This window comes from Uranotaenia lowii, chromosome 1, assembly GCF_029784155.1.
Source record: "Uranotaenia lowii strain MFRU-FL chromosome 1, ASM2978415v1, whole genome shotgun sequence".
Taxonomy (NCBI): Eukaryota; Metazoa; Arthropoda; class Insecta; order Diptera; family Culicidae; genus Uranotaenia; species Uranotaenia lowii.
In genome coordinates, this window is record NC_073691.1 from 190,719,769 (window position 1) to 190,744,768 (window position 25,000).

The 25,000-nt window shown below is 39.7% G+C and overlaps 4 protein-coding genes across 7 annotated transcripts; 3 read left to right on the top strand and 1 right to left on the bottom strand.

The window, feature by feature from the left end:
* Positions 1 to 5,954: 5,954 nt before the first annotated feature.
* LOC129741364 (tudor domain-containing protein 1-like) lies at positions 5,955 to 8,749 on the bottom strand. Of its 2 annotated transcripts, none has more exons than XM_055733091.1 (6): positions 8,577 to 8,749; positions 7,904 to 8,011; positions 7,627 to 7,849; positions 6,546 to 7,526; positions 6,168 to 6,459; positions 5,955 to 6,105 (listed from the first exon to the last, which is right to left on the bottom strand). In XM_055733091.1, exons 2-6 carry the CDS (start codon positions 7,982 to 7,984, stop codon positions 5,964 to 5,966), a joined length of 1,719 nt encoding a protein of 572 aa, XP_055589066.1. In that variant the 5' UTR covers positions 7,985 to 8,011; positions 8,577 to 8,749; the 3' UTR covers positions 5,955 to 5,963. The 2 variants fall into 2 exon arrangements, with proteins under 2 accessions (XP_055589066.1, XP_055589071.1); XM_055733096.1 differs by lacking the exon at positions 8,577 to 8,749 and adding an exon at positions 8,136 to 8,227.
* On the top strand, positions 8,273 to 16,226 carry LOC129741342 (flap endonuclease GEN). 2 transcript variants are annotated; one of them, XM_055733067.1, is made up of 5 exons: positions 8,273 to 8,542; positions 13,788 to 14,739; positions 14,811 to 15,426; positions 15,483 to 15,951; positions 16,035 to 16,226. In XM_055733067.1, exons 1-5 carry the CDS (start codon positions 8,385 to 8,387, stop codon positions 16,078 to 16,080), a joined length of 2,241 nt encoding a protein of 746 aa, XP_055589042.1. In that variant the 5' UTR covers positions 8,273 to 8,384; the 3' UTR covers positions 16,081 to 16,226. The 2 variants fall into 2 exon arrangements, with proteins under 2 accessions (XP_055589042.1, XP_055589047.1); XM_055733072.1 differs by having other exon boundaries at positions 15,504 to 15,951.
* A 395-nt stretch (positions 16,227 to 16,621) lies between these two features.
* LOC129741402 (uncharacterized) lies at positions 16,622 to 17,775 on the top strand. The gene is made up of 2 exons (XM_055733128.1): positions 16,622 to 16,805; positions 16,868 to 17,775. The coding sequence occupies exons 1-2, from the start codon at positions 16,743 to 16,745 to the stop codon at positions 17,627 to 17,629; spliced, it is 825 nt and encodes a 274-aa protein (XP_055589103.1). The 5' UTR covers positions 16,622 to 16,742; the 3' UTR covers positions 17,630 to 17,775.
* A 384-nt stretch (positions 17,776 to 18,159) lies between these two features.
* On the top strand, positions 18,160 to 24,972 carry LOC129741312 (uncharacterized). 2 transcript variants are annotated; one of them, XM_055733039.1, is made up of 3 exons: positions 18,160 to 18,269; positions 18,334 to 18,400; positions 18,462 to 24,972. In XM_055733039.1, exon 3 carries the CDS (start codon positions 18,543 to 18,545, stop codon positions 24,561 to 24,563), a length of 6,021 nt encoding a protein of 2,006 aa, XP_055589014.1. In that variant the 5' UTR covers positions 18,160 to 18,269; positions 18,334 to 18,400; positions 18,462 to 18,542; the 3' UTR covers positions 24,564 to 24,972. The 2 variants fall into 2 exon arrangements, 1 of the variants encoding a protein (XP_055589014.1); XR_008736441.1 differs by lacking the exons at positions 18,160 to 18,269; positions 18,334 to 18,400 and having other exon boundaries at positions 18,539 to 24,742; positions 24,800 to 24,972.
* Positions 24,973 to 25,000: the final 28 nt, after the last annotated feature.

Here is a 25,000-nt window from a genome sequence, read left to right on the forward strand (position 1 = left end):
ATGTCATGCTGGCGCGACCTGTCACTTTGAAATTCCCTACAAATCATAACTTCTCTACATCTGATAATGCTTTGAATCGTCTCCTTTCTTTCCGGAGCCATCAAAAACTCATCAAATCACGACCCAGATTGCAAGAATGCCGAAATTTGAACCGACAAAATTCCTTGTTTTTTTTGCCGGAACTAAGAATTCATGAAAATTTTCTCGCCGATTAAGATAGTTTTTAGTTTATTATCACAAGTTCGGACAGATCTTCGTACTATTGTGCTTAAAACCCGGAATCACTGCTTCAAATCGAGAAAAAACAATGTTCCTATTGGATTTCCTACTAGTCGCGCTACTAAACACATTGGCATCAGATTGGTCGCGCTACACAAAGCGACCAGTATGACAGGTCTGCGCGATTTCCATGGAGATCAAATGAGAGCTGGTTAGTCGTGTGAACGTTGCGTTGTAGGTCGCGTTGCTAGTTGCTTCAGCATGACATCAGCCTTAGGGTATAAGTAGGAATGACCCCTATTTATATTAAATAGATGATCGCATAAAATAATGGTGATACATATGATTCGCAGCGCTCGCGCTGTTTCGTTTCATATAAACCCTTATACCAAGAGGCTAGTAATTTTTGAGGCGATTTTTGATAAAATATGCTTATTTTGTATTGATTTAGCAAATAATCACTCTGTAATGTGTTTTATAACTATGAAAAAGATTTTACCTTACCCAAATCTAGATATTTCCAAATAAGTTCGGATGTAAAATTAACTTCTTAAAACCGTTAAAGTAGTCTTCAAATGGGTCCTACGCCATTTGATATGGAAGTCATTCGGCTGGAATATTGATGCAGTCACCGACAACGCAATGATTCCATCGAACGAACGTGTAGCATTTTCTATTCGTTGAAACAGCATTTATTATTGTTTCATTTTGTAGATTTTTAAACATGCCAAAAGTAAATGCATAACCTTTCCTTCTATGCACAACTTATATCACAGGAACTGTCCATAATATTTACAAGAAACAATACAAAGAATACAATACAAGATCTAAATCGTTGATTGTACCACGGCAAACCACCACTTCTAGAAAAAGTAACCTGGTCTACGGCACATCATATTGGAACAATCATCCACTTCAATCCAGATCGGCAGAATCTATGGCCGTTTTCAGGAGGAGGCTTCGACAGTGATTTTACTGTCGAATTTTAAGAAACGAAATTTTTGAAGAAACCGTAGGTTTTTGTAATCTTCCTTAACGTTATCTATCCTTGACCTTGTAAAGCAGTTACATGTAACTTTAAAGCTATCGTAATTTCGATTAATAAATCAAATTACATTTCAATTTATGCCAAACGCTATAGAATTTTATTCATATGCAAGAACAAAACACGAGTTCGATTGCTCGGAATATTTTTTTGGATTATTAAGTTACTGATTGTGGCTCCACATTCATCGAGTTCGTATCATTTAGAAAATAGTATCGAACGTTTAGAAATTGCATCGAATAATTAAAACTGATGGCGTTTAGTTCGGTCCATTGGTCGGGATTCGACCAGACCGAACTGAACGCCATAAACTTGATTTAAAGAAAATCGAGTTCGAAGTTCACAGCCCTACACGGAAAATAATAAAAAGGTAAAATTTACCGAGATAGCCAAGGTAAACGATCGTGAAAGCCAAAAAGGTAGCTTCTACCTCTTCGAGGTGAAACTCACCTCACAGCGAGGTAAAATTTACCTGAATCGAGGTTGGAAAAAAGGTACAATTCACCGAGGAAAAAGGTGAATTCAAAAAAGGTAAATCTTACCTCGTAGCGAGGTGAAGTTCACCTGAATTGAGCTGAATAAAAAAGTATAATTCACCTAGAAAAAAAGGTAAAACCAAATAAGGTAAAACTTACCTCGTAGCGAGGTGAAGTTGACCTGGATTGAGCTAAACAAAACGGTACAATTCTTCTCGAAAAAAAGTGACTATTCGCCGAACCCGTTTATTGAGGTTAAGCTGCTTTGTCATTCAGGAACAAGTTTTGCTTTGTGCATAATATGTGAAAGTCGGAATAGAATGGTAAGTGTTTTCTTAGATATCATTTTGTTGTGCTGGTTCTCGTCATAATACATTGCTTTTGTTTCAGATCGACCCATAGAGCTTATAGGTGTATTCCACGTCATCCTCCAGCCGGAAAAGCCGAACCTGACCGGATTAGCCGAACAGAGGAGGTCATGAATGTACGCAACGCAGGAGTATTCAGCGGCCATGGCGGCTCGGAAGAACGCGAAGCCGAATTACCAGTCCCTATTTATCTCCAATAAATATAATTATTGATAGAATTTTGTATTTTTTTAATTCGTATTGAAGAAACCAATCAAACCAACCAGCATTTACCTTTTAAATAAGTAAATGGGAAAACGGTATTATTTACTATTTTGCTAGGTGAATGCGAAAAAGGTAAAATATACCTTTTTGCTAGGTGAATTGAAAAAAGGTATAATTTACCTTTTTGCTAGGTGAATGAAAAAAAGGTAAAATTTACCTCGAAAGAGGGGTGGAAAAAATTCACCTCGCAAAAAGGTAAATTTTACCTTTTTTTTATTTTCCGTGTACCAATTGATACCATTTCATCAGATATCTCATTTAATCATTTTACCATCACATTTAGACTCTTATAAAGCCGTCGAGGTTCAAATGATCGATTTTTGATAACACATTAAGCAGAAAACTGAATTTCAATAGCATCATCATCATCATATTTGTACCCAGTTCACTTTGGTCGAACAAAAATGTTTTAAAAATTGCCATGCACTATCATTTGACCAAGGTGTGTATATATAGGAGGTGTACGATAAGAGAAACTCCCGATTCAGCCATTTTGATTTGGCTACTATGGAGTTCGTGGAGTTTGTTTACCAACAAAGCCCTCAGCTCGAACAAATTTTCCGATGTTTACAAACAAATTCACTGAACCTCACCGCGCTCTCCTTGCCTACTTACTGACAAAGTCTGAGAACCTTGTGATCTAAAAACCTTGCATTTGACTGGGCAATTTGTTCTTAACGTAGGAGCCTACTTATAGGCGCTTTACGAGCAACACCGCGATTTTAACTTTTACCGGTTGCGTTCTGAACGACAGTAAGCAATAGCATCTTTTATCGTTAAATGTTAAAAATCATAACATTCCTTTAAGTAAATTGGAGAGCAACATTCAAGGGATTCGATTCAGTCTGGCTGAACGAGATTTTAACAAATGTTGAAAATCCGGAACATGAAAATTTTATCCACGGGAACGTTTTTTATCATTTAATTTATCGGAGACGAGCCGAAGAACTGTTTTGAATCCGAAAAATCAACATACATAAGCTTTTTTTGCACAAAATCAGTTTTCATGACCAAATGCTTTTCATCTTTACCTCAAAGGTGGTTCTCAGTTCACTTTGGCGCATCGCATTTTTTTTTTCATTTCCACTGTTCTGCAACATTGAAATTTTCTTTAAAAACAGAAAAAATAGGAAAAATGTTCTGATTTTTGTTGGATAGGTAGTTTATCATGTTTTGCATCCGACGCAATAGATAACTCAATTTTTTTTCAAATTGGCGTTCAGTTCGGTCTGGTCGAATCCCGAACAATTATAAATCAATTGGACAAATATTGAAAAAAATATTAAATAACTTTAGAAATTGCAGAAATTTAGAAACTCATTATCAATACATTAATAATCTATGGTTAAAAAAGCTCTTTGAATATAACGTATATGAATTGTATGCTTTCACATTTAATAAAATTCAGAACTGCTTTTTCTACCTTGGTATATGGAATTAGACTTAAATATTGCCCTTGTAGGTACAACAAATAGATGTAATTCCAATAAAAAAAAATCCCAAGCATGGTTGGAATATTAAGTGTGAACAATCAATGGGTTTGTTTGTCCATTATAAAGGGCTAAAAGATCTGTTACAATTACCTACAATTAAAATAAATCTATAGTTACACCACCGTTCTGATCCTGTTATACAAGCAGCAAAATTTCCTATTAATTTCGGTAAAATTAACAATGCATACTTACTTAGTAGTCTATTGCATCACTTTTTATGCAAAGTATTAGAAAATTTGCAAAAACCGAATCTATTTTTTTAAATGTCCGAAGACGGCTAAGACCAGAAAGGTCCAACTTGCCCAGAATCTTTTACAAAAACCTTGGAATCTTTAACGGAAGTACAACATAGCTGAAGAAATTAAAATAAGTGTAGAACAATCGACGCCTACTTGCATCATTTCAGAATCAGCATGAACTTTTATATTGGTTTCGTTCCGCGCAAAATGCACAAGGGCACAGCACCACTCTGATTAGCGGATAGAAAAAAAAAATCTAACAACCACAGCAGGCCAGCGCAGCCATCATAACCTGACTATTTTGCTCCCTCCACCCCCTTTTTCAGTAGACTGAAAATTTACCAAAATTTCGGATTTCCCGTTTCCCACATGGATTCCGTTCCGAACTTCACCACCTCTCAATAGCCCCGGCCAAATTGAAACTTTTACACTAGTTTTTAGCAATCCCGGAAGCACATTACCGTTTAAAAATGTCGCGTGAAAATGTAGCACACCGATTTTACCTTCATCCTGAAGTAAGTGAAAAATCCCGACAGAAGGGAAGAAATCTGAAATCGATGCGCGAGAGCACTTTTTTCCGTTTCGCTTTTCGCCTTCTTCGCGAGATCGATAATGGCGGTAAGTTGTTGCGAAAATGTGCGAGTTCTGACGGCAAAACGTTCAGTTGCACGCTCTTTTTTTTTAACTCAAAATTAAGTATGACCGAGGTTCAAAACATAGTTCGATTCTATGAACTTAAAGTTAAGTACCATTTTTCTTCCTTGCGATGGATCAAAAAGGAGTTCGAACTGCGAACTCAAAATAGATCCCTTTTTTTCCTTCGGCGAGGGATCAAAGCTGAGTTCGACCTTATGAACTAAAAATTGAACTCTCTTTGTTGGACTGAAAACACTTAGCGAGTTCAGTTCGAACCGGAACAGCAACCAACGAACACGTCGCAAAATTTTGTCGTTCCGGAACAATTACCGGAAGACTATGAAGGAACTTCATAATGAAATGCATGTTCACCGTGTCAGCGTAAAATTCTGTCCGTCATTGTCATCATATGGTGAGCGGTTTGGAATGTCCGGAAACTTCCGGATGATGTTTACTTCCCGTGGGAAGTAACATCCGGAAGTTTTCGTTGACCGGGAGTGTCAAAACCTTCCACCGCTCTGTAATTCCAATGCAATGTACCGGAACAGCAACATCCGGGTACAAAAAATTTTAATCATCCTTTAATTCCCTGAAAATAAGCTACCCTCGAAAAAAAAGGATAAATTCGAGTTCGGCTGCCGAACTTAGTATTGAGTATGCCTATTAGAACTTAGTTTTGCTATTGCCCAGTCAAACTCAAAGTTGAGGGATGCCACCGAAGTGCTGTTTTGAACCAAAACTACTTAATTTTGAGTTTAAAAAAAATAGCGTGTGCGTCGCCACCATTCAAGACCAATACACACAACAAGGTGAGCGCCACAGCATCGCTGTTTTGAACGCTACACTCTTAAACATTGTTAGATAGATAGTTATGTTTAAACCAGTCTTATACATTTAATTGAATTTTGCTTATTAACCAGCAATTACATATATTCAGTCAAAGTTCAAGTTGTGGTCAAAGGTTAAAGTTGTGCACAGCAAACTTTGAAGTAGGCTTGCACCGTAGAGTAGTATCTATAATTGGTCTATAAGCTTGCACTACGGTCCACATCATTTACGCTTGAAATTGAAAATCCCATAAATTAAGAAACAAATTTCAATGAAAACAGAAACGTAAACGTAAAGTATATTGAAGTTGTATAACAGTTTAAAGAACATAAAATTCAGTATCATAACCAAATATGATTAAGTGAATAAAAAAGACTTTCAGGCACTTATGACAATCAGAGAGGAACTAAGTTGTTTTCCACGTTTGACATAACTACTGGATTTCGCCTGGCAGCTAATTTAGTCATGATCAAAAATTCTCCGATATCGTTTCCGTCTTGATCCAGAACGACCACCTCCCAAGGGTCAAAGTTATCACTGCAATAATAAAATGCATGATTTAAGTAAGTACAACCTGTTCTTGTAGCGACCAAGCCTACATAACTCGAACCACGATAGGTTTGTTCAAAATAGCGTTGCGCAACTGAATAACGGCTTCAGGGTGCCTTTCTCGTAGTCGTTTCACGTTCGCCAGCCTGCAGTGTATTGCTTGAAATGGCAAATAATCGAACTGATCGTCCCACTCACGCAACTGTTCCAACCGCATTGTTTCGTGGTTTCCAAAGTCAACCAAAAATACGATAATTCGATCGGAACTGTAGAATTCCTGCACTTCTGCTCGATACCACAACCCATCGTCGCCGGACTTGGCGAACACCAGTTCACGGAAATCTGCAATACAAAATTGTGTGATAAGCTCAGTATACGTCATATTATAAACGGATCAATTATATGAATATACACTGAAAAAAACTCACGTGGTTCATGATCAAGGATTTTATAATTGCGCTTGAACTCATAACTGTTAAGCTTGTTTTGAAGATTATTGAAATCTTCTATTGCATCTTTTTGCGTCATATGAGCATAAAATTCGTCAACATGGACAACAAACGTTGGTACAACCACTTGCTCAGATCCAATCTGGGGATGCTCTATTGCTGTACGGATTTGAATTTTATGAAGTACTGTATCACGTGTCCACCCATCGATCAATTTTGCAACATGTTCCTTCTTGCAATGTGACCCTTTGAAACATCGTTCTGTTTCCGAATCATAGAAGGGACAGATTCGGCTGTCATCTTTGGGCACATAACCGAGAACCGCTTTCATAGCATTACTTGTACCAGTGGTTTCCTCATACAGAGCATCCAATTGCTCTCGATCGAGAGTATCTAGTGAGATTTTGTATTCATTCTTTTTTTGCAGCGTTTCTTCTACCAGTAGTTCCCGGTCTAGTGGTGAACATGTTTTGAGAGATACCAATAACTGATCAGAACCAACATCGAAAATCTGATATTTACGGGTTTCGTATAAGCTCCATTGGAGGTATTCTCTAGGAGTACCCGTGAAAGAATCGGTTTGGAAATCAACGAGTACGCATTTCAGAGCAAATGCGGGAAGCTTAGCATAGAACGGCGAGAGTTCGTACAACTTCATTTCCCGCAAGTTTATCTTCAAAACCTCTCCTGTGTCGAGTAGTTTAACGAAGCTAAATGATTCATCAGCAACAGTATGTACTGCCCTCAGGATAACTCCGTCGATTTCAATTCCAAAAACGGTTGAACATGAATCAAGTGGCGTCTGCAGTTCACTCGTTATGTTCTGCAATGTTTTTATTATCTCGGCCATTCTAATACCGTCCATGGTTTGGTCAATCATGTAGAAGATAGGTTGTCCATTTCTGTCAAACGATTCTTCAATATGTGTCACATGGCATACACCTGTTACATTTGGTTTATCTGTAAAAAGATAACAGAACGATCTGCTCTATCAAAATTATGACTTAAAGTCAATGGATTTTTAGTAGTTTAATTTTTTTTTCTTTCCAATAGGACTTACATCTATCTAATTGATAAAATAGGTTTTCAAATGCTGGTACATTTTCCACCTTCGGTATATCAACGGAAACTTCGTTCACAGGATTCATAACGTGTTGATACAAAACAGCTTCGTCATCTGTCCTTGCACATGTTTTCGCCAGTGGCTCCCATATGTTCAGGAATGTATGTGCAGAATTGATCATTATAACCATTTCGGTAAGAGATACAGTATTGGTTTTAAGCTGCACAAAATAAAACTGAATGAACAAATTATTGGCGTAAAACTAACAATTTACCGTAAGCTGCATAGTGTCCAAAACAGATTTAATTTTGGTAATCAAGCTTTCTAGAAATTTAATTCCGTAATCGTCGTCCATTTTTTCAATAGTAGGGATGAGCGAGTACTGAAACAATACAAAAATAGCTTTTCAATATTGGGTGTTTTAATTAAAGCATTATTATTAAAAATAAAAACATAGGATGCATCATTTTATAAATATAATATGATTTAGTTTGTATAAAACTAACCCAAAATATATGTTAGCCAGTTTTGGTTTCGAGTTTTCTGATTTTTTCTGCGTTGCTTTTAAATGATAAAATGTAAATCAGTTTTTTCGTGTATCCACTTTTTGATTCGTTTGATTCAGGCGATACAAATTTGTGTTTTTTTTTTGGCGGTGGACATGCTGATCGTTTTAAATATTTAATTTAAAACCGTCCATCAGTTAAATAGTTTGAAATTTGAATTATGTTGAATACACAGTTGGTTTCACTAGGATGGGCGTTAAGTATCTATGGAATTTATTGACCCCGTACTGCGAAAAGAAGCCACTGTTTGAACTAAACAATACAGCCGTCGCCATCGATCTTTCCGGATGGGTGTGCGAAAGTTTGAACGTTGTTGACTATTTTGTCCACCCGAGGTTCTATTTAAGGTAAGTGTAGTTTTAAATAAGTTAGTTAACTTACCTTGAAGGGATTTCCACACTTGGTAAACTGTTGAATAATCTGAAAAGATTGTTGATGGGTTGACCCGAGTGGTTGGGTCGTTGAAAAAATTTACAGTATTAGCTCGATTTCACGAACCATGATCATCAAAATATCGTTTTTTATTATGTGGTTTTTTCAAAAGGGCCTAGGCAAAAAAATAAACGTAAAAACCTGTAAAACGAGGTATTCTTTTTCACATGAACTCTACGAGAAATTCTGCCACCATGAAAATCATGTGAAATCTACGTGATATTTTTTTGCCATCTATGCCATGCCATGTTCCAAAAGCACATGCTTTTACCAACGGATCTTACGGCGTGTTCGTAAATTGATTTTTTCTAACGAAGTGATTTTTTCTATCGATGTTGGCGTATGTGGCACTTCGGACATAGAGAAACCCGTCGCACTTCATGATTCTCGCACTTTACGTTCAACATTCCCCAAATCTATACTTTGTTGTTGATACCTGACTCCATGTTGTGTTCTTCCAAGATCACGGTGTATCCATCATTTTGATGTAGTAGAGCAGGGTATCACATCCCCTCTTTTCTCAAAGAATTTTAATCTATTATTTTCCAAATGAAAGAAATAATATTAACCATCGTTCGGAGACCATTATAAGTTTCTTTAGTGCTATATTCCCTTCTTTGTTTCTTTACTTCTGTGCATCGATCTAAATACAATTAAATTGCAAACTACTAAATTGTTTCAATTTTTTTTTTAACCTCTGTTGCTACTACACTGTTGCTTAGTTAATCATGATTCGTTTATTGAACCACTTCCTTTATTATCTCCTTCTTTTCGAAATTTATTTGAAACTGTAAGCGTACTATGGGTATACAAAACCTCTCACTCAAGTACTTCTGTTCTAAATACTTCACAAGCGACAGAAGATAAATATGTCGAGCATCTTATCATACATAAATCTATAAATCTATAAATAAAAATAATAAGTGATTTCATATACCCATATATATTTTTTTTTTACTAGCATGGTTAAGAGACTATGTACTTATAAAAGAAGTTCACTGTTCGATAAAGATTTCTTGTAACTGTAATTGTAATTCTTACCAATATAGTAACCCAACTGTTTTATTCGCCTTCCTCTTGTTTGTTGTAAACAGAATTCTACATTATAGTGTTTTCGTTTATTGGCAGTGGCAACCTAGTTACCCACGAGTTTTGCCCTAACTGCTGTTATTATGTTCGGTTCGGCCCGAGATTTGAACCTCAAGCAGGCGGTTGCATCCCGTAAAAGTTGTCAATGTTGGGGGTAAACATAAGGGTGAGTATAGCAACCATATATTTGCATCGTCCCGGGTAACGATTCTGTTCGTTTATTCAGAAAAAGATTTGCCCCGCGCTAGTGGAGAAAAACGAAAACGGCATTAGTAAGTACACTGTAGAGTGCATCGGTTTTTTTTCCAAATTTTGACCTGTCAACAATCTAGAACAGATCACGAGGCAATGAGGTACACTTTTACTCTTTCCACCACATTGATCACGAAGTACCTGCTTCATATTTTTTTGTTTTGTTTTTTTTTCTAGTTTTAAAGGCTGAAAATCGATACACAATAGTTAGTAACTCTGTTTGAGGGTTTCTAGAAACTTACTACTAAGAAGCTTTCTTACTAAAGTTCAAGTTATAATCAACAGCGAATCGTGATAATCTTTCAATATTATGATATACAGTTGCTCAGCCACAGGGGTCTGTTAGAGCTTTCCTGTTTTTAGTACTGATAATGTTTTTTTTTCTCTTACACACTTGACACTTCTGTACGATCTGCAGTCAGAAATGTTGTAAGCTTAAAATCAATACGTTATCTAAAAGTATGCGAAAATTGTGCCTTCCGATCTTAAGTTTATTTACAATAGAGCTTCACAGTAAATCAGTGATGCCTACACACCGTAACCAAACTCATCTCGGAATGTTAAATATTGTTTTGTTTTCAGCTGTATCGAAGTTTTTCTTTGAAATCAAAATCAGTAAGTTCCCAAATCCCTAAAATAGTCAAAATCAGAATCTTTGCAATTCACATGTTATAAAAAGGAAACTACACGCTCACGATTGCGCAGTCTGTTAAAGTAAGTGTCAGTAGTTCGTTTACTCTGGAGATCAATTCATCATACAAGTATTCATGTATCCTACGCGATCCTATCGCTTTTATATGATTTCTTTTTCTGCTCTTCAAATTGTTATTGATTTCAATCGCCTGATTATAAATTAACTTCGTTTGTATCACTTTCGTGTGTGCACAAATCATAGTCCAGTATTACTTGGCCCCGCTTCGATAAAACTCACATCTACTGAATCTTAGAAGATCTATGTTGCCCTGAAGCTAGCCATCTACTCACCTCAAAGCGCACATTTCAAGAGTACGTAGTGAGCATCCCACAAAAACCGTCCAACTGTCAAAGCTTTGATAAACTGTTTTCGACCGATCAACTTATCGTACACCCCAACAATGTTACTAGTCGAAACCACAACAACTGCCTTTCTTCTGTAATCAAATGTAACTCTGTCTAGAAATAGCCTATTAGAACAAATACTATCAATTCTCGTTTCTCCTTTTGAAATATCAATATCCGATTTTTTCTTTGAAGTATGCTAATCAATGAATGTATTTGAATCTACTCTGAACCGCAATATACTTTTTTTTTTTGTTAATCAAATTCCTCACAGGGCTTGAATCTAATGAGGTCCAGTACACATAAACAAAACCTCATTTTTCATTTGTCCCAGTTATTTACCTCTAATATTTCAGTGCTTTCAACTAAATCTACGAATGGTTCTTAGAACCTGAGTCAGTTTTCAGATGCACAACGATCGCAACCTTATGGGTCCGTGTTTAAATAAACACATTCAACAGACTTTTAAGTCCCGTGCCTGACAATGAAGCAGCACATTCATCCCGACCAATTTGGTCCGTGTTTTCATTTTTAAGAAACACATCTAGCGGACTCCTAGGGTCCCGTGCCTGACAATGCAGCACATTCATCCCGACCAATTCGGCCCGTGTTTCTTAACAAACACATTCAGCGAACTCCTGGAGTCCCGTGCCTGACAAAACAGCACATTTATCCCGACCATTTTGGCCCGTGTTGTTTCTGCATTCAGTAATCAGTCATAAAGACCCGTGCTAAGCACATTCAATCAACCTCCAACGAGGTTCATGTTCTACAACATTTACCAACACCTCTTAAATATTTCAAAGCCATCCGTAGCTCTCTTTTCCAGTCATAGAGACCCGTGCCAAGCACATTCAAATCAACCTCTGCGAGGTCCATATTATACAGCATATTTCAAACATTTTTTCAATACTTAATTTTTTTTTTTTTTTTACTATATCTTTGTGCAAAGGATTATGCAAATTTTTAATCCAACCGTATGAAACTCACTTCATATATTCCTTGAGTTTTTTTTTTATTTTTTTATTTTTTTCAATTATAGTCGTTTTAATTTCTTTGTGTCATTCGCGACTTTTTTTTATATCTTTTCGCTATTGTTGACTTGGTTTTAAATTTTCGACAACCAAATCGTAAGATAATTCTCAAATGAAAAGGAATTATGAAATCCAAAACTAAACTTTCGATGATTCAGAATTTTATTGTAGCAATTATATCACTTCTTGGTTATTGAACTTATTACGAAAATATTCATAGTTGATTACTTTTTTTCATAAATTTCTATATGCCATTTCACTTCACATTTGTAAATCTACAAACGAGATAGTTTATTTATTATTATTATTATTTTTTTTTAAATACACACAAACATTACATTGAAGTATTCTGATGGGAAACTCACTCAAATAAATTAAACTATTCTTAGTTCATAATCTTTTTTCCATGTAAGTAAAATTTCCAGCAGCCATCCATCAGGTCCACTTAAATCTTAAGGAGTTAAGAAATGATTGATCTTCAATAGCGTTCTTATTTCTGTCGAATAAAACCTTCCTATCAGAATGAACAACTTCAGTTTGTTGGAATAAATATATTTAATTAATAATTTACGTATAATATTTAGAATCAGAAAGCTCCATTCAGAAACAAAGCTTTCCGATCAACTCGTTAACCCCGGACTGAGTCACCCAGGTTATGTAAATAGAATAGATTTCATTCATCTTAAAGAATTTTATTTCGGCATGTTGGATCATATTGGTCTTAGCCGTCCCATAGCGGACAAGCAAATAAAAATAGAATATTAATTTGGTAAATCCGGAAAACCGGTCATATAAATTTTGTTATCTACCTACGCATCACTTGAATGCAATGAACCTTTTCGTCCGACTGATTTATTTCGAGGCTAGAACAAGAAACCTCTTCACTGCTGAACGGTGTCGCAATTCTCCGGAGCTCACGGATATTTCGTCCGTTTCGTGGCATTTGTATTCCTTCTTACCTTTTATTGGATCCCATCCTCGTCGCCAGTTTGTGGCACTTCGGACATAGAGAAACCCGTCGCACTTCATGATTCTCGCACTTTACGTTCAACATTCCCCAAATCTATACTTTGTTGTTGATACCTGACTCCATGTTGTGTTCTTCCAAGATCACGGTGTATCCATCATTTTGATGTAGTAGAGCAGGGTATCACAGCGTAAATTAAACAAAATGTATGCAAAAGCATTGGAAGGTGATTTGACATCTACCAAACAAATCGATGCATCACCCAAACAAATCAGCTTACGAACACGCCGTTATTAAGCGGGCCATAGACTACACAAATTGGCCTGTACAAATGCGATGATTCCGCGTCGATTGTTTGATCTATGCTCGCCCACACACTATACAAACATATTTCACGCGAACACAAATGATTGCTGGCGAAAACAGCAACAGCAACAAAAAAACCATCTCCACCCTGGCTGGGAGAATGTTTTGTGCAAAATATTTCGATCCCGACCGATTTTACACCAACCGTTTGGGCGCTCATTCAAGCAGTGCCATACACTATGCAAATCGTGCTCACAGCGACAAAATTTCATCGAATTTCATCGCATTTGTACAAATGTTGTGTAGTCTATGGCCCGCTTTATGCGTTGAGTATTGCATGTGTGGAATCGTTTTAATATACCTACCTATACTTACATCTAGCAAGAGCTAAAAACTGCATGGTCTGAATAACTAAATACACATCAAACCCATCGATTAAGTCTATATTATTTGATTAAACCAAATTATTCTCAGGAATCTTTTTTTCCGCACGTGTTACCTTCTTCAAACGGGTATTATACCGGTGTTCGTTCTCGAAGGTTCGGCCCCGCCTCTTAAATATGGGGTCATCATCGCTCGAAACCACCTGCAGTTCCGTGGAGCTCGGCCCAGGAAAACGGCGAACTGTGACAGCGAAGAGAAGGGTGCCAAAAAACCACCAGGTACAGCTTCACAAACCGACAAGGGGCGAACGGAGCAAAAGCGTAACCGATTTCACCATGTGCTGAAGCAGTGTGAAGAACTGCTGAGTGCAATGGGAATTGTTTGCGTACAAGCTCCCGGTGAAGCGGAAGCTTTGTGTGCTTATTTGAATCACGATAATCTGGTGGCCGGTGTAATCAGCCAGGATTCAGATTGTTTCGCTTATGGAGCCGAGCGCGTATATAGAAATTTTTGCGCTTCGCAAAACGGTGGTTCCGTGGATATTTACGATCTGAAAAACGTACGACGGGTCATGGATTTGGGACAAGAAAAGATCGTGACCATGGCTATTCTTTCGGGCTGCGATTACAATCCGGCCGGTGTTGTGGGTGTAGGGCGAGAAATGGTTAATCGATTTTTGGGTTGCTATTCGAGCGACGCAATTCTAAATAGGATTCGATCCTGGCGAGATAAGGCTGATAGGCTCACAGATTTAGAATTGAAGGTGGAAGATAAAAACGTGTGCGCTGACTGTGGCCATCAGGGAAAAGTAATGGTACATCGTCGAAACGGATGTCAGGATTGTCGTTCTCAGATTGGATGCGATGAAAAGCTGTGGAGGGAAAAAAGAAACGGTATAAAGGCTGAGTTGGATATAAGACGTAAGGCTCTGGTCGACCCTCAGTTTCCTCCGGAGGCTATCATCGACGAGTTTACTGTACGGAATTGTGAACTTCCCGCTCTTGATTTGGAATGGAAACAGCCAAATTTGGTTAAGTTCATTGTAAGTATTGAGTTGAGCCAAATGCTTTGCATAAAAACACAAACAGTATAAAATATCTTAAATCATTTCAGCGCAACATATCCAATCTTCTCCAATGGAACGAAATACACAGCTTTCAAAAACTTTTACCCTTGTTCACTAGATGGCAAACGCTAAATCTTAGCTCCGACCCATTCAAACCTTTGAAAATCAATTTACATCCAGATTATATAAAGAAAAAACGTTCTCCCAAGGGTGTGGCCAGTTACGAAATAGTCTGGCTTGATAAGGATTCCATTTTTACCGGTCTTATTCCAGATGAACAACTCGAACAATTTCTCGATGAACCTGGGAACACAGTGGAAACTTTATGGAGCACCATCGAACCACAAAATCTGGTCGACAAAGCCTATTCTCACATTGTGGAAAAGTTTACCGCGTCTAAAGCGAAACCGAAAAAGAGGACGAAACGTACTCAAGCCTCTCAAGACTCAAATCAGCCTTCGCAAGAAGTGAGCGTAAATCGAAAACCGAAAGCGAGAAAACCTAAAGATCCTAAACAAAAACGTTTGGAAGAATTCCTTAGTGTTATCAGTGGAGATGTGGAAACGGATGGAGTTCAGGGCGATGAAGAAAATGGTTGTAGGAAAACACTTCTGCAGGATTTGTCTATTCATTTAAAGGACGATAAGCCAGCGGAACACTTTGGTAAGCAATTCTGTCTTCAATCTGAACCATTTAATATGTTTTTTTTATTAATATAGCGTCTGTTGATATGTCTGTAGATTCAATAGACTTGGATCAGATTATCAATGATCCTGTTGATGATAGCAGTTATATGAACATTTCCGATATTATCGACCGCGTATGTGCCCCAACGTATGGTCGCACACGTTCAGAACAAGAGCCCGCAATTCAACAAATAGCAGCTGAAATGATGTCAATGAGCATAGTAATGAATGAAGACTTAAATGATGATTCACTTGGTTACAATGGCACTCTGGAACCGCCGATGGAACAAAGACTTCTACTGAAACAGGATGTACTGAATGCAACAATGGATGCGGCTAACCAGTCGCTCTTAAATGGATCCATTCGTGCACCGAGAAAACGCAAAAGTTTCTTTTTTGAACCAATTACTGCCGACACTGAAGAGATGGATATGTTCGAGTGCTCGCTTATGCTGAAAGATCGTATAGTTATTCCCGTAGCTGAAATGGATCAAACAATTGTGTATGATATAGATTTTTGATAAAAAAATGTCTAAAAATGTAAATTTAAATTTTTCGATGATGTTTTTTTTTTAATTTTTTCAGTTGGTTTTTAGCCATGTATACATGTTCGTTGCTTTTGGTTCTGTAATACTGATATTACCTACCTATCTTGTAAATTGTTTTTCGAATGCCTATAAAAGCTAAATAAGTCTAAAAAACGCAGCAAATTTAGTATACTTATTGGGTTATATTATAACCCTAGAGGGGATTGTTCCTAGCTTTGAGTAAAGTTGGAAATGAGCTTTGAGTAAACCTAGAAATCGTTAAATAAAAAAAACACCAATGCATTTCAATTGTTCGTAATATTTTATGTTATTTTATGAAGTTTTATAGTTTTTATGTCAAACGACCATTATGCCAAACGGTCATTGTGCCATAAATTACCGTTATGCTCAACGACCATTAGGCCAAACAATCATTATGCCAAATGACTTTATGCGCTGAACCAAGGTTACCAACCTATATATACACAATACACACCTTGCGCTGAACAGCGTAGAAACCTTTTTGTTAACTTTTTACAGCCGCTTCGGACTCAAACATCATCTACCAAGGGCTGTAGACAATAGATACTGGTATAGGCTTGAGATTCTATTTTTCGGAAATTTACAATACTTCCCTATAGAATTGATTCTCTCTCATTTATGCTTTTGCACACCTTGGTGTTTGCTATAACAAGCCATTGAACACACCTAACGTCTAAGGAAACAAACAAAAATATTTCGGTCTGCGGGGTCTGCGAGTCGTTAAATGTTTAAATTTGTTCAAAAACCTTCTAAAGTATCCTCTATTCTTAGTTTATATTTAAAAATGGTGAGTATAAAAACTGTCAACAGAAAGTTGTCTTGTTCTCAACGGTTAATGTTTAATTCTAGGAAACCAAATCGGTGTATTTTTCTCCTCGCAAAACACGCAATTCAATCAAGCAACAAAATCAAGGATCTAATCTCAAAACGAAACTTCTCCAGAAAGTAGTCGAATCCAAATCTACTGCGATTGTGAGTGAGTCAGCCTCTGTACCACGGATTAAGATAGAATCAGCAGGTCCTGAGCCACGTTTAATTGTGAAAAAATCACGCCAACGTAAACCGGTTAAAATTGAAACAAGCCCAGAGAGAACTGTCGAAACGGTTGAATTTCCAGGCCATAAAACACCGATCAAAGATGAACCACAGAATACGCCGAATATGCAATCGTCGTTAGTTGTAAAAAGAATCAAACAGGACCCGGATGAAACCGGCCTTTTCGAGGGCGCAAAACAAATCAAATGGGAACCAGTAAATTGGCGTGAAACGTTAAGCAATATCCGGCACATGCGACAGGCCAATCCGGCCCCGGTCGACACGATGGGATGTGACCAGTTCAAAGAAAGTAGTAATGCTTCGCCAAAACTGCGCCGCTTCTACACACTCGTGTCGTTGATGCTTTCAAGCCAAACCAAGGATCAGGTCAACTTCGAATGCATGTTGCGTTTGCAGAAGCATGGTCTGACGCCAGAAAACATGGTCTCCACTGATTTGGCTACGCTTGAAAAACTCATCTATCCCGTCAGTTTTTACAAAGTGAGTATAGTTTGTTTTAGCGAAACTAACAAAAATGATTATTTTTATACTCTTAACATTTCGCCATTGAAGTAGAACAAAAATTGATTAATAGCTTTACAGTTATCCGTAACAGATTACTAAAAAAAATTATACTAATACTAAAGCAGCTATGGCCTGTTGTAGTTATCGCTCAGGCGGGTGGCCTTCTCAGCTAATAATGTGATTGGTTTTTCTCCTGAAATTGTGAGAAAAATGAATCATGTTTGACAAAGCTTGCTGTGAAATCATTTCTTTGGAACCTCATCAAACTAAGTTTAACATATTGTGGCTGCGTCGGCAGGCGAGTCTAAAATTATGAGTGCACCTGTGGATGTCATCTCTCCTGACGTTTCGCTGCCGCTAGAAGAAGAGTAGTAATTTCAAACGTAGAAGAAAAGAAGGAACCATTTTTTCGTGTGCTCGTTTTTTAACGCTTTTAAGTATCGGATACAAATTGTTATCAGTTTAGCAGTTCATATAGAGTAGAAGTAGTGTAGCTTGTACTTTCAATCCACAGTGATTAGGGTTCGATTCAAATCCAGTTATTAGACTGAGTAAGTTACAGAATCTTTGCATATTTCATCCTTTTATAAATCCTAACCTATAATTAGTAGGCAAAGGTCACGAGTGCTGTACAGGTATCGGAAAAAGTTCCGTTGGGTGAAGAATACCATAAGAAGCAGGATAGTCGTTGGTAAATATTCGGATTTGCTATTTTTATCGTAAAATTCAGAAATTATAATATCCCCTATTATCAGGAACCGTATCGCGTCACGCAATCTGTTAGCGGAAGGTTGAAATCAGAATCCGAACGGTAGACTGATTGTAAGTTTAGGTTATAATCGCACAATGCAAGAGTTCCTTCTTAACTTTTTGTATCTTTTAGATTTGAAGCTAATAAACTGTCAGAAACAGTCTGTACCGATTTTTACTTCCGGCCTTCGCTAACAAACTTCAAATAATCACCATGGGATTACATCCGGCAAGTTCGAGCGATGACGACTATAACACGACCGATATGGGCAATGCTCACAACTGCGTGGCCTGCGTTCACCCAGACTCAGCCGATGATCTTGTAGCCTGTGACCGGTGTGACAGTTGGTGGCACTACTCATGTGCCGGAGTGGACGATGGAGTAAAAAATCACCAATGGGTGTGTGCCAAATGTGCCAACGTTCCGACGAAAGCTTCTTCGATCCGAACTACATCTTCCGTCCGGAAAGCGAGGTTGGAGCTAGAGCTAAAGCGCCTGGAGGAAGAGAAGGAACTAGAAAGAAGATTTATAGCAGCGAAATACCGAGCCCTAGAGGAATCGCTTCAAGAAGAAGAAGGCGAAAAGGAAAGCTTACGATTGCGGGAAAGCGATCCTGATCCAGCTGAAAAACAGAAAAGCATCGTCAACTGGGTAACCGAGCAAACGGAATCTGTTTTAGAGGGTGTAGCTGGTGTGACAAAACAACTGAAACATCAACCCGAGCGCATAACGGTAGCACCAGAGAAACCAAACGACCAGGTATATCTTGAAAATCCTTTTGTTGCCACAGAAAAGGATCCAACGAGTAGGAAGAGACTGATGTCGAATGCCTTCCATCAGCTTGAGAAACAGCTCCATTCATGCCAAGAACAAGATAATTTATCTTCCGAACAACTTCTGGAATTGCAAGACCAGTTGCGTCTATGCCAAATTCATCTAACAGAAAACAATACGCAATCAACTAGGGCTGCTGATGTGACTTTGCCGCAAGTTAAATTACAACCGTCGACGCAACCGAAACCCAAACCAACGGGAACCAAACCGAAGGCATCGCCGCATTTCCTTTCTAAAACAACAAAGCTGAAGGACGGCGCACTTCTGAACGAAGCAGTCATGGTCGCAAGTAACCTACGGAAGCAAAAAGGACCTCCTCAAATATCGCCTCGGGTCCCTGTTGGACAGGAGATGACGGAACACGCGGTGACAGTCTGTGCGGTACCATCTCAGCAACAACTAGCCACTCGACAGATGCTTCCACGTGACTTGCCTATCTTTTCTGGAAATCCAGCTGACTGGCCGGTGTTTATAAGTCAGTACAATTACACCACGGAAGCCTGCGGATTCAGCCCAGGTGAAAATATGATACGTCTGCAACGCTGCTTGAAGGGGCCGGCGTGGGAAGCAGTCCGCAGCAGACTAATGCTGCCAGCTTCCGTGCCGCACGTCATAGAGGCTCTTAGGATGCGCTACGGTAGACCCGAACTTCTTATAGAATCTTTGATTCAGAAGCTGAAAGAAACTGCTCCACCCAAAGCTGATAAGCTGGACACTCTGATTGATTTTGGAACCAAGGTACAAGCGCTGTGTGATCACGTCGAAGCAGCTGACATGGTAGAACACCTGGCCAATCCTACTTTGATGAGAGAACTTGTCAGTAAGCTACCAGCCGATTACAGAATGAAATGGGCCAGCTATCGCAGATCTGGAGGAACGGTGAACTTAAGGATGTTCGGAAATTTTATGGAGGAGGTGGTGATTGATGCATACAGCGTAACTTCCTACTCCGAAGAACAGCGGTCACTTTCGAAGCGTGAGAAGATCAAACCTGATCAGAGCTTGGTACACGCCGATACCGGGGGGAGTGTTGAGAACCATCAATCCCATGTATTGGACCATGGCGTGTTTCGCGAACGAAATCAAATTATGTGTGCAGCATGCAACCAAGAAGGGCACCGCTCAAAGGATTGCCGAACTTTTTTGAACTTGAGCGTTGATGCTCGGTGGAAGCTAGTTCAAAAACTAGGACTTTGTAGAACCTGTCTGTTCGACCATGGACGCCGGACCTGCAGGAATCCAAACCGCTGTGGTGTAAACGGGTGTGAAGCAAGACACAATCCACTTCTCCATAGCACGAGAACAGAGTCGCTTTCCGGATCGACACCGAATGGCTCATCGACATCCGTGGTACATCATATCCATGAATCGCTTCATCTATCACTTCTTTTTCGGATCATTCCTGTAACGCTCTACAACGGCGATAATTCCATTTCTACATTTGCCTTTGTGGATGAGGGGTCTTCCCTTACAATGGTAGAGACTGAACTTGCAGACCAATTGGGTTTGAAAGGACACTACAAACCCCTGTGCCTGAAGTGGACAGCCAACGTTACCCGTACTGAAAGTGAATCAAGACGTGTGGATGTAGAAATATCTGGACCTGGTCAATCTAAACGATTTGTAATGTCAAGTGTCGGAACCATACAAGCATTGGAACTACCGATCCAGAGCCTGCCAATTGAGGCACTGAAGCAACGGTTCAAGCATCTCCGAGGGCTGCCAATCCAGGGTTACGCTGACGCGATTCCTCGTGTACTAATTGGTGTTGACAACTTAAAGCTCGTTCTACCCTTGAAAGCTCGCGAGGGAAGTGAAGGACAACCAATAGCAGTACGCACTAGGCTTGGCTGGAGCGTATACGGCGGACAGCGTGATAATAAGTTGCCGACTTTCAACTACCACAGTTGTGAGTGCGATAATGAAACGGCGATGAACGATATCCTGAAAACGTATTTTGATCTGGAAGAAACCGGAGTAAAGCCGTCGAAGAATTTATTGAGCGCTGAGGATGAAAGAGCACTACGTTTGCTGGAGGAAACCACAAAGTTTGTAGGAAACTGCTACGAGTCTGGGTTACTGTGGAGATATGATCACATCGAGCTCCCAAACAGTTACTCCATGGCCCTCGGAAGGTGTCGGTGTCTCGAAAAGAAAATGGCCAAGGATCCTGCAATGAAACGAAGTATTTTTAAACAAATAGAGGATTATCAACAAAAAGGTTACTGCCATCGTGCTACTCCGGAGGAATTGAAGTCCTTTGATCCACGACGTACATGGTTTTTGCCGTTAGGAGCCGTCACCAATCCCAAGAAACCGGGAAAGGTGCGCTTGGTTTGGGACGCCGCTGCCAAAGCTGAGGGAATATCGCTCAATTCGATGCTTTTGAAAGGACCCGACCAATTGAGCTCACTTCCAAACGTACTCTTTCGCTTCCGACAGTATCCCGTAGCGGTTTGCGCCGATATCAGGGAAATGTTTCACCAGATTCGCATCCGCGAGGTGGACAGATGCTCTCAGCTATTCCTGTGGCGAACCAATCCTGATAATCCCCCTGATATTTTTGTAATGGATGTTGCGACATTCGGGTCAACGAGCTCTCCAGCGACAGCCCAGTTCGTGAAGAACATAAACGCGCAGAGATTCGCAGACCAATATCCGACTGCTGTAGAGAACATCGTTTCTGCACATTATGTAGATGATTATTGTACCAGCTTTGCGACTGTGGAGGAAGCGCAACAGATTTCGAACCAGGTTCGCAAGATCCATCAACACGGGGGATTCGAGCTGCGCAATTTCTGTTCAAACGACATGAAAGTCCTGCGTTACCTAGGGGAACAAGAAAAGAATGCAGTTAAAGATTTGAATCCTCTAAAAGGAAATACTGCTGAACGCGTGCTCGGAATTTTATGGGGAACAGAGCAAGATCAACTTTTTTTTCCTACCATCATGTCAGATGAGATGACCCAGCTAATCGAAACGAAAAATAGGCCTACTAAGCGTTTAATATTAAAATGTGTTATGACACTCTTCGACCCCTTAGGACTATTAGCCCCCTATTTGGTCTTCGGAAAAATGCTGGTCCAGGAAGTTTGGAGAAAAGGCTTCGGGTGGGACGATTCCGTAGATGATGAAATTTATTCTTCGTGGGAAAAATGGACGGCCCTGTTAGCCCATATCAAAGATATTCGAATTCCCCGGAGTTATTTCGACGAGGCAGCTGAGGTAGTTGAACTACACACCTTCGTAGATGCGAGCGAGAGTGCATGCGCTTGTGTCAGCTACTTCCGCTTCGTAGACTCTTTCGGAAAGGTGCAAATCGCATTGGTCGCGGGCAAGAGCAAAGTTGCACCACTTAAACCATGGTCTGTGCCCCGCTTGGAATTACACAGCTGCCTAATGGGCGCACGCTTAACTCGTTTTGTTCAAGAAGGCCACTCCATACGTATCATCAAGCGAACGCTTTGGACAGATTCCCGAACAGCAATGAGCTGGATAAACGGAGACCCTCGAAAATATACACGATTCGTAGCCTTCCGACTCACAGAAATAACAGAACTCACGCAGCGAAGTGAATGGAGATGGGTACCATCTAGGATGAACCCAGCCGACGAAGCCACAAAGTGGAGTAAGACATCACGTTCCTCGAACCATGGCATTTGGTTTACCGGCCCTGCGTTCCTGAAACTCCCCGAAAAAGAATGGCCAGAGCAAAAGGTGGCTTTGGAGAATGAAACGGTTGAAGAGTTACGTAGCTGTCACATTCACCTAGAAGATTCAATTCCACAAAAAATTATCGACGTTAACCGTTTCTCTAAGTGGAATCGGCTATTACGCACCATGGCTTATGTTTTCCGCTTTATCAGGAACGCCAAATCTCCGGAACAACGAACCATAGGATGCTTGAAACGGTATGAGCTGGAAGTAGCGGAAAATGCCCTCTTTAAACTGACACAATGGGAAGTTTTTTCCGACGAAATGGCCGTTTTAACGAAAAATCAAAAAAGTTCCTTCGATCAGTGCTTGCAAATTGCAAAGAATAGTAGCCTCTACAAACTTACACCAGCCATCGACTCCAGTGGCTTGCTGAGAATGGACAGTAGAATCGGTTCAGCACGCAACGTACCAAACGATATGAAACATCCCATCATACTCCCTAAAAATCACAAGCTGACGTTCCTGATATTATCCTATTACCATTGTAAATTCAACCATGGTAATAGCGAAACCGTAGTAAATGAAGTCAGACAACGATTCTACATTCCGGCTCTACGACAACAAGTCAAATTGGTTTGCAAGAAATGTCAGCATTGTCGGATCTACAAATGTCGACCTGTCGCACCCAGAATGGCTCCACTTCCCTCTGCTAGGATGTCACCCCAGGTCCGCCCTTTTTCCTACGTGGGCCTTGACTACTTTGGCCCCCTTTTGGTCAAAGTCGGTAGAAGTCAAGTCAAAAGGTGGGTGGCGCTGTTTACCTGCCTTACTATCAGGGCCGTTCATTTGGAAGTTATCTTCAATTTGTCAACTGAGTCCTGCATATTCGGTATCCGGCGATTTATTAGTCGCAGAGGAGCTCCTGTGGAATTTCATACCGATAACGGCACAAACTTCCAGGGCGCGGAGAGAGTTTTACGCGAACAAATCAATGCGGGGCTTGAATCGACCTTTACTAATACTCAAACAGCTTGGCACTTCATTCCCCCAGGTGCCCCTCATATGGGTGGTGCCTGGGAGCGAATGGTCCGATCGATTAAAACGGCAATGATAGAGGCTTATAGCGAGAATCTGGACGACGAACGCCTCTACACGGTGTTAGTGGAAGCAGAATCTATCGTCAACAGTCGTCCACTTACTTATTTGCCCTTGGAATCGAGTTATAGTGAAGCTATTACCCCGAACCACTTCCTTCTGGGTAGTTCAAGTGGCATTCGTCAACCGACAACAGAAAGAAAGATGAATAGTAACTTGTTGAGTCGCTCGTGGGACATCGTTCAGCGACAATTGGATACGTTTTGGACGCGATGGATTCGCGAATATCTACCAACTTTAACAAAGCGCACGAAGTGGTTCGAAGACACGAAGGCAATCCAGAATGGTGACTTAGTTGTCGTAATAAACGATGCAAGGCGTAACGGTTGGGCTAGAGGACGTGTGCTTGAGGTGATTCCCGCTGAAGGAGGTAGAGTAAGGAGAGCCATCATACAAACATCGACTGGTGTGTATATGAAACCTGTTTCTCGATTGGCCGTATTAGAAGTACAGAACAGTGGAACCCATACTAAATCCGGATTCCACCGGGGGGAGGATGTGGCTGCGTCGGCAGGCGAGTCTAAAATTATGAGTGCACCTGTGGATGTCATCTCTCCTGACGTTTCGCTGCCGCTAGAAGAAGAGTAGTAATTTCAAACGTAGAAGAAAAGAAGGAACCATTTTTTCGTGTGCTCGTTTTTTAACGCTTTTAAGTATCGGATACAAATTGTTATCAGTTTAGCAGTTCATATAGAGTAGAAGTAGTGTAGCTTGTACTTTCAATCCACAGTGATTAGGGTTCGATTCAAATCCAGTTATTAGACTGAGTAAGTTACAGAATCTTTGCATATTTCATCCTTTTATAAATCCTAACCTATAATTAGTAGGCAAAGGTCACGAGTGCTGTACAGGTATCGGAAAAAGTTCCGTTGGGTGAAGAATACCATAAGAAGCAGGATAGTCGTTGGTAAATATTCGGATTTGCTATTTTTATCGTAAAATTCAGAAATTATAATATCCCCTATTATCAGGAACCGTATCGCGTCACGCAATCTGTTAGCGGAAGGTTGAAATCAGAATCCGAA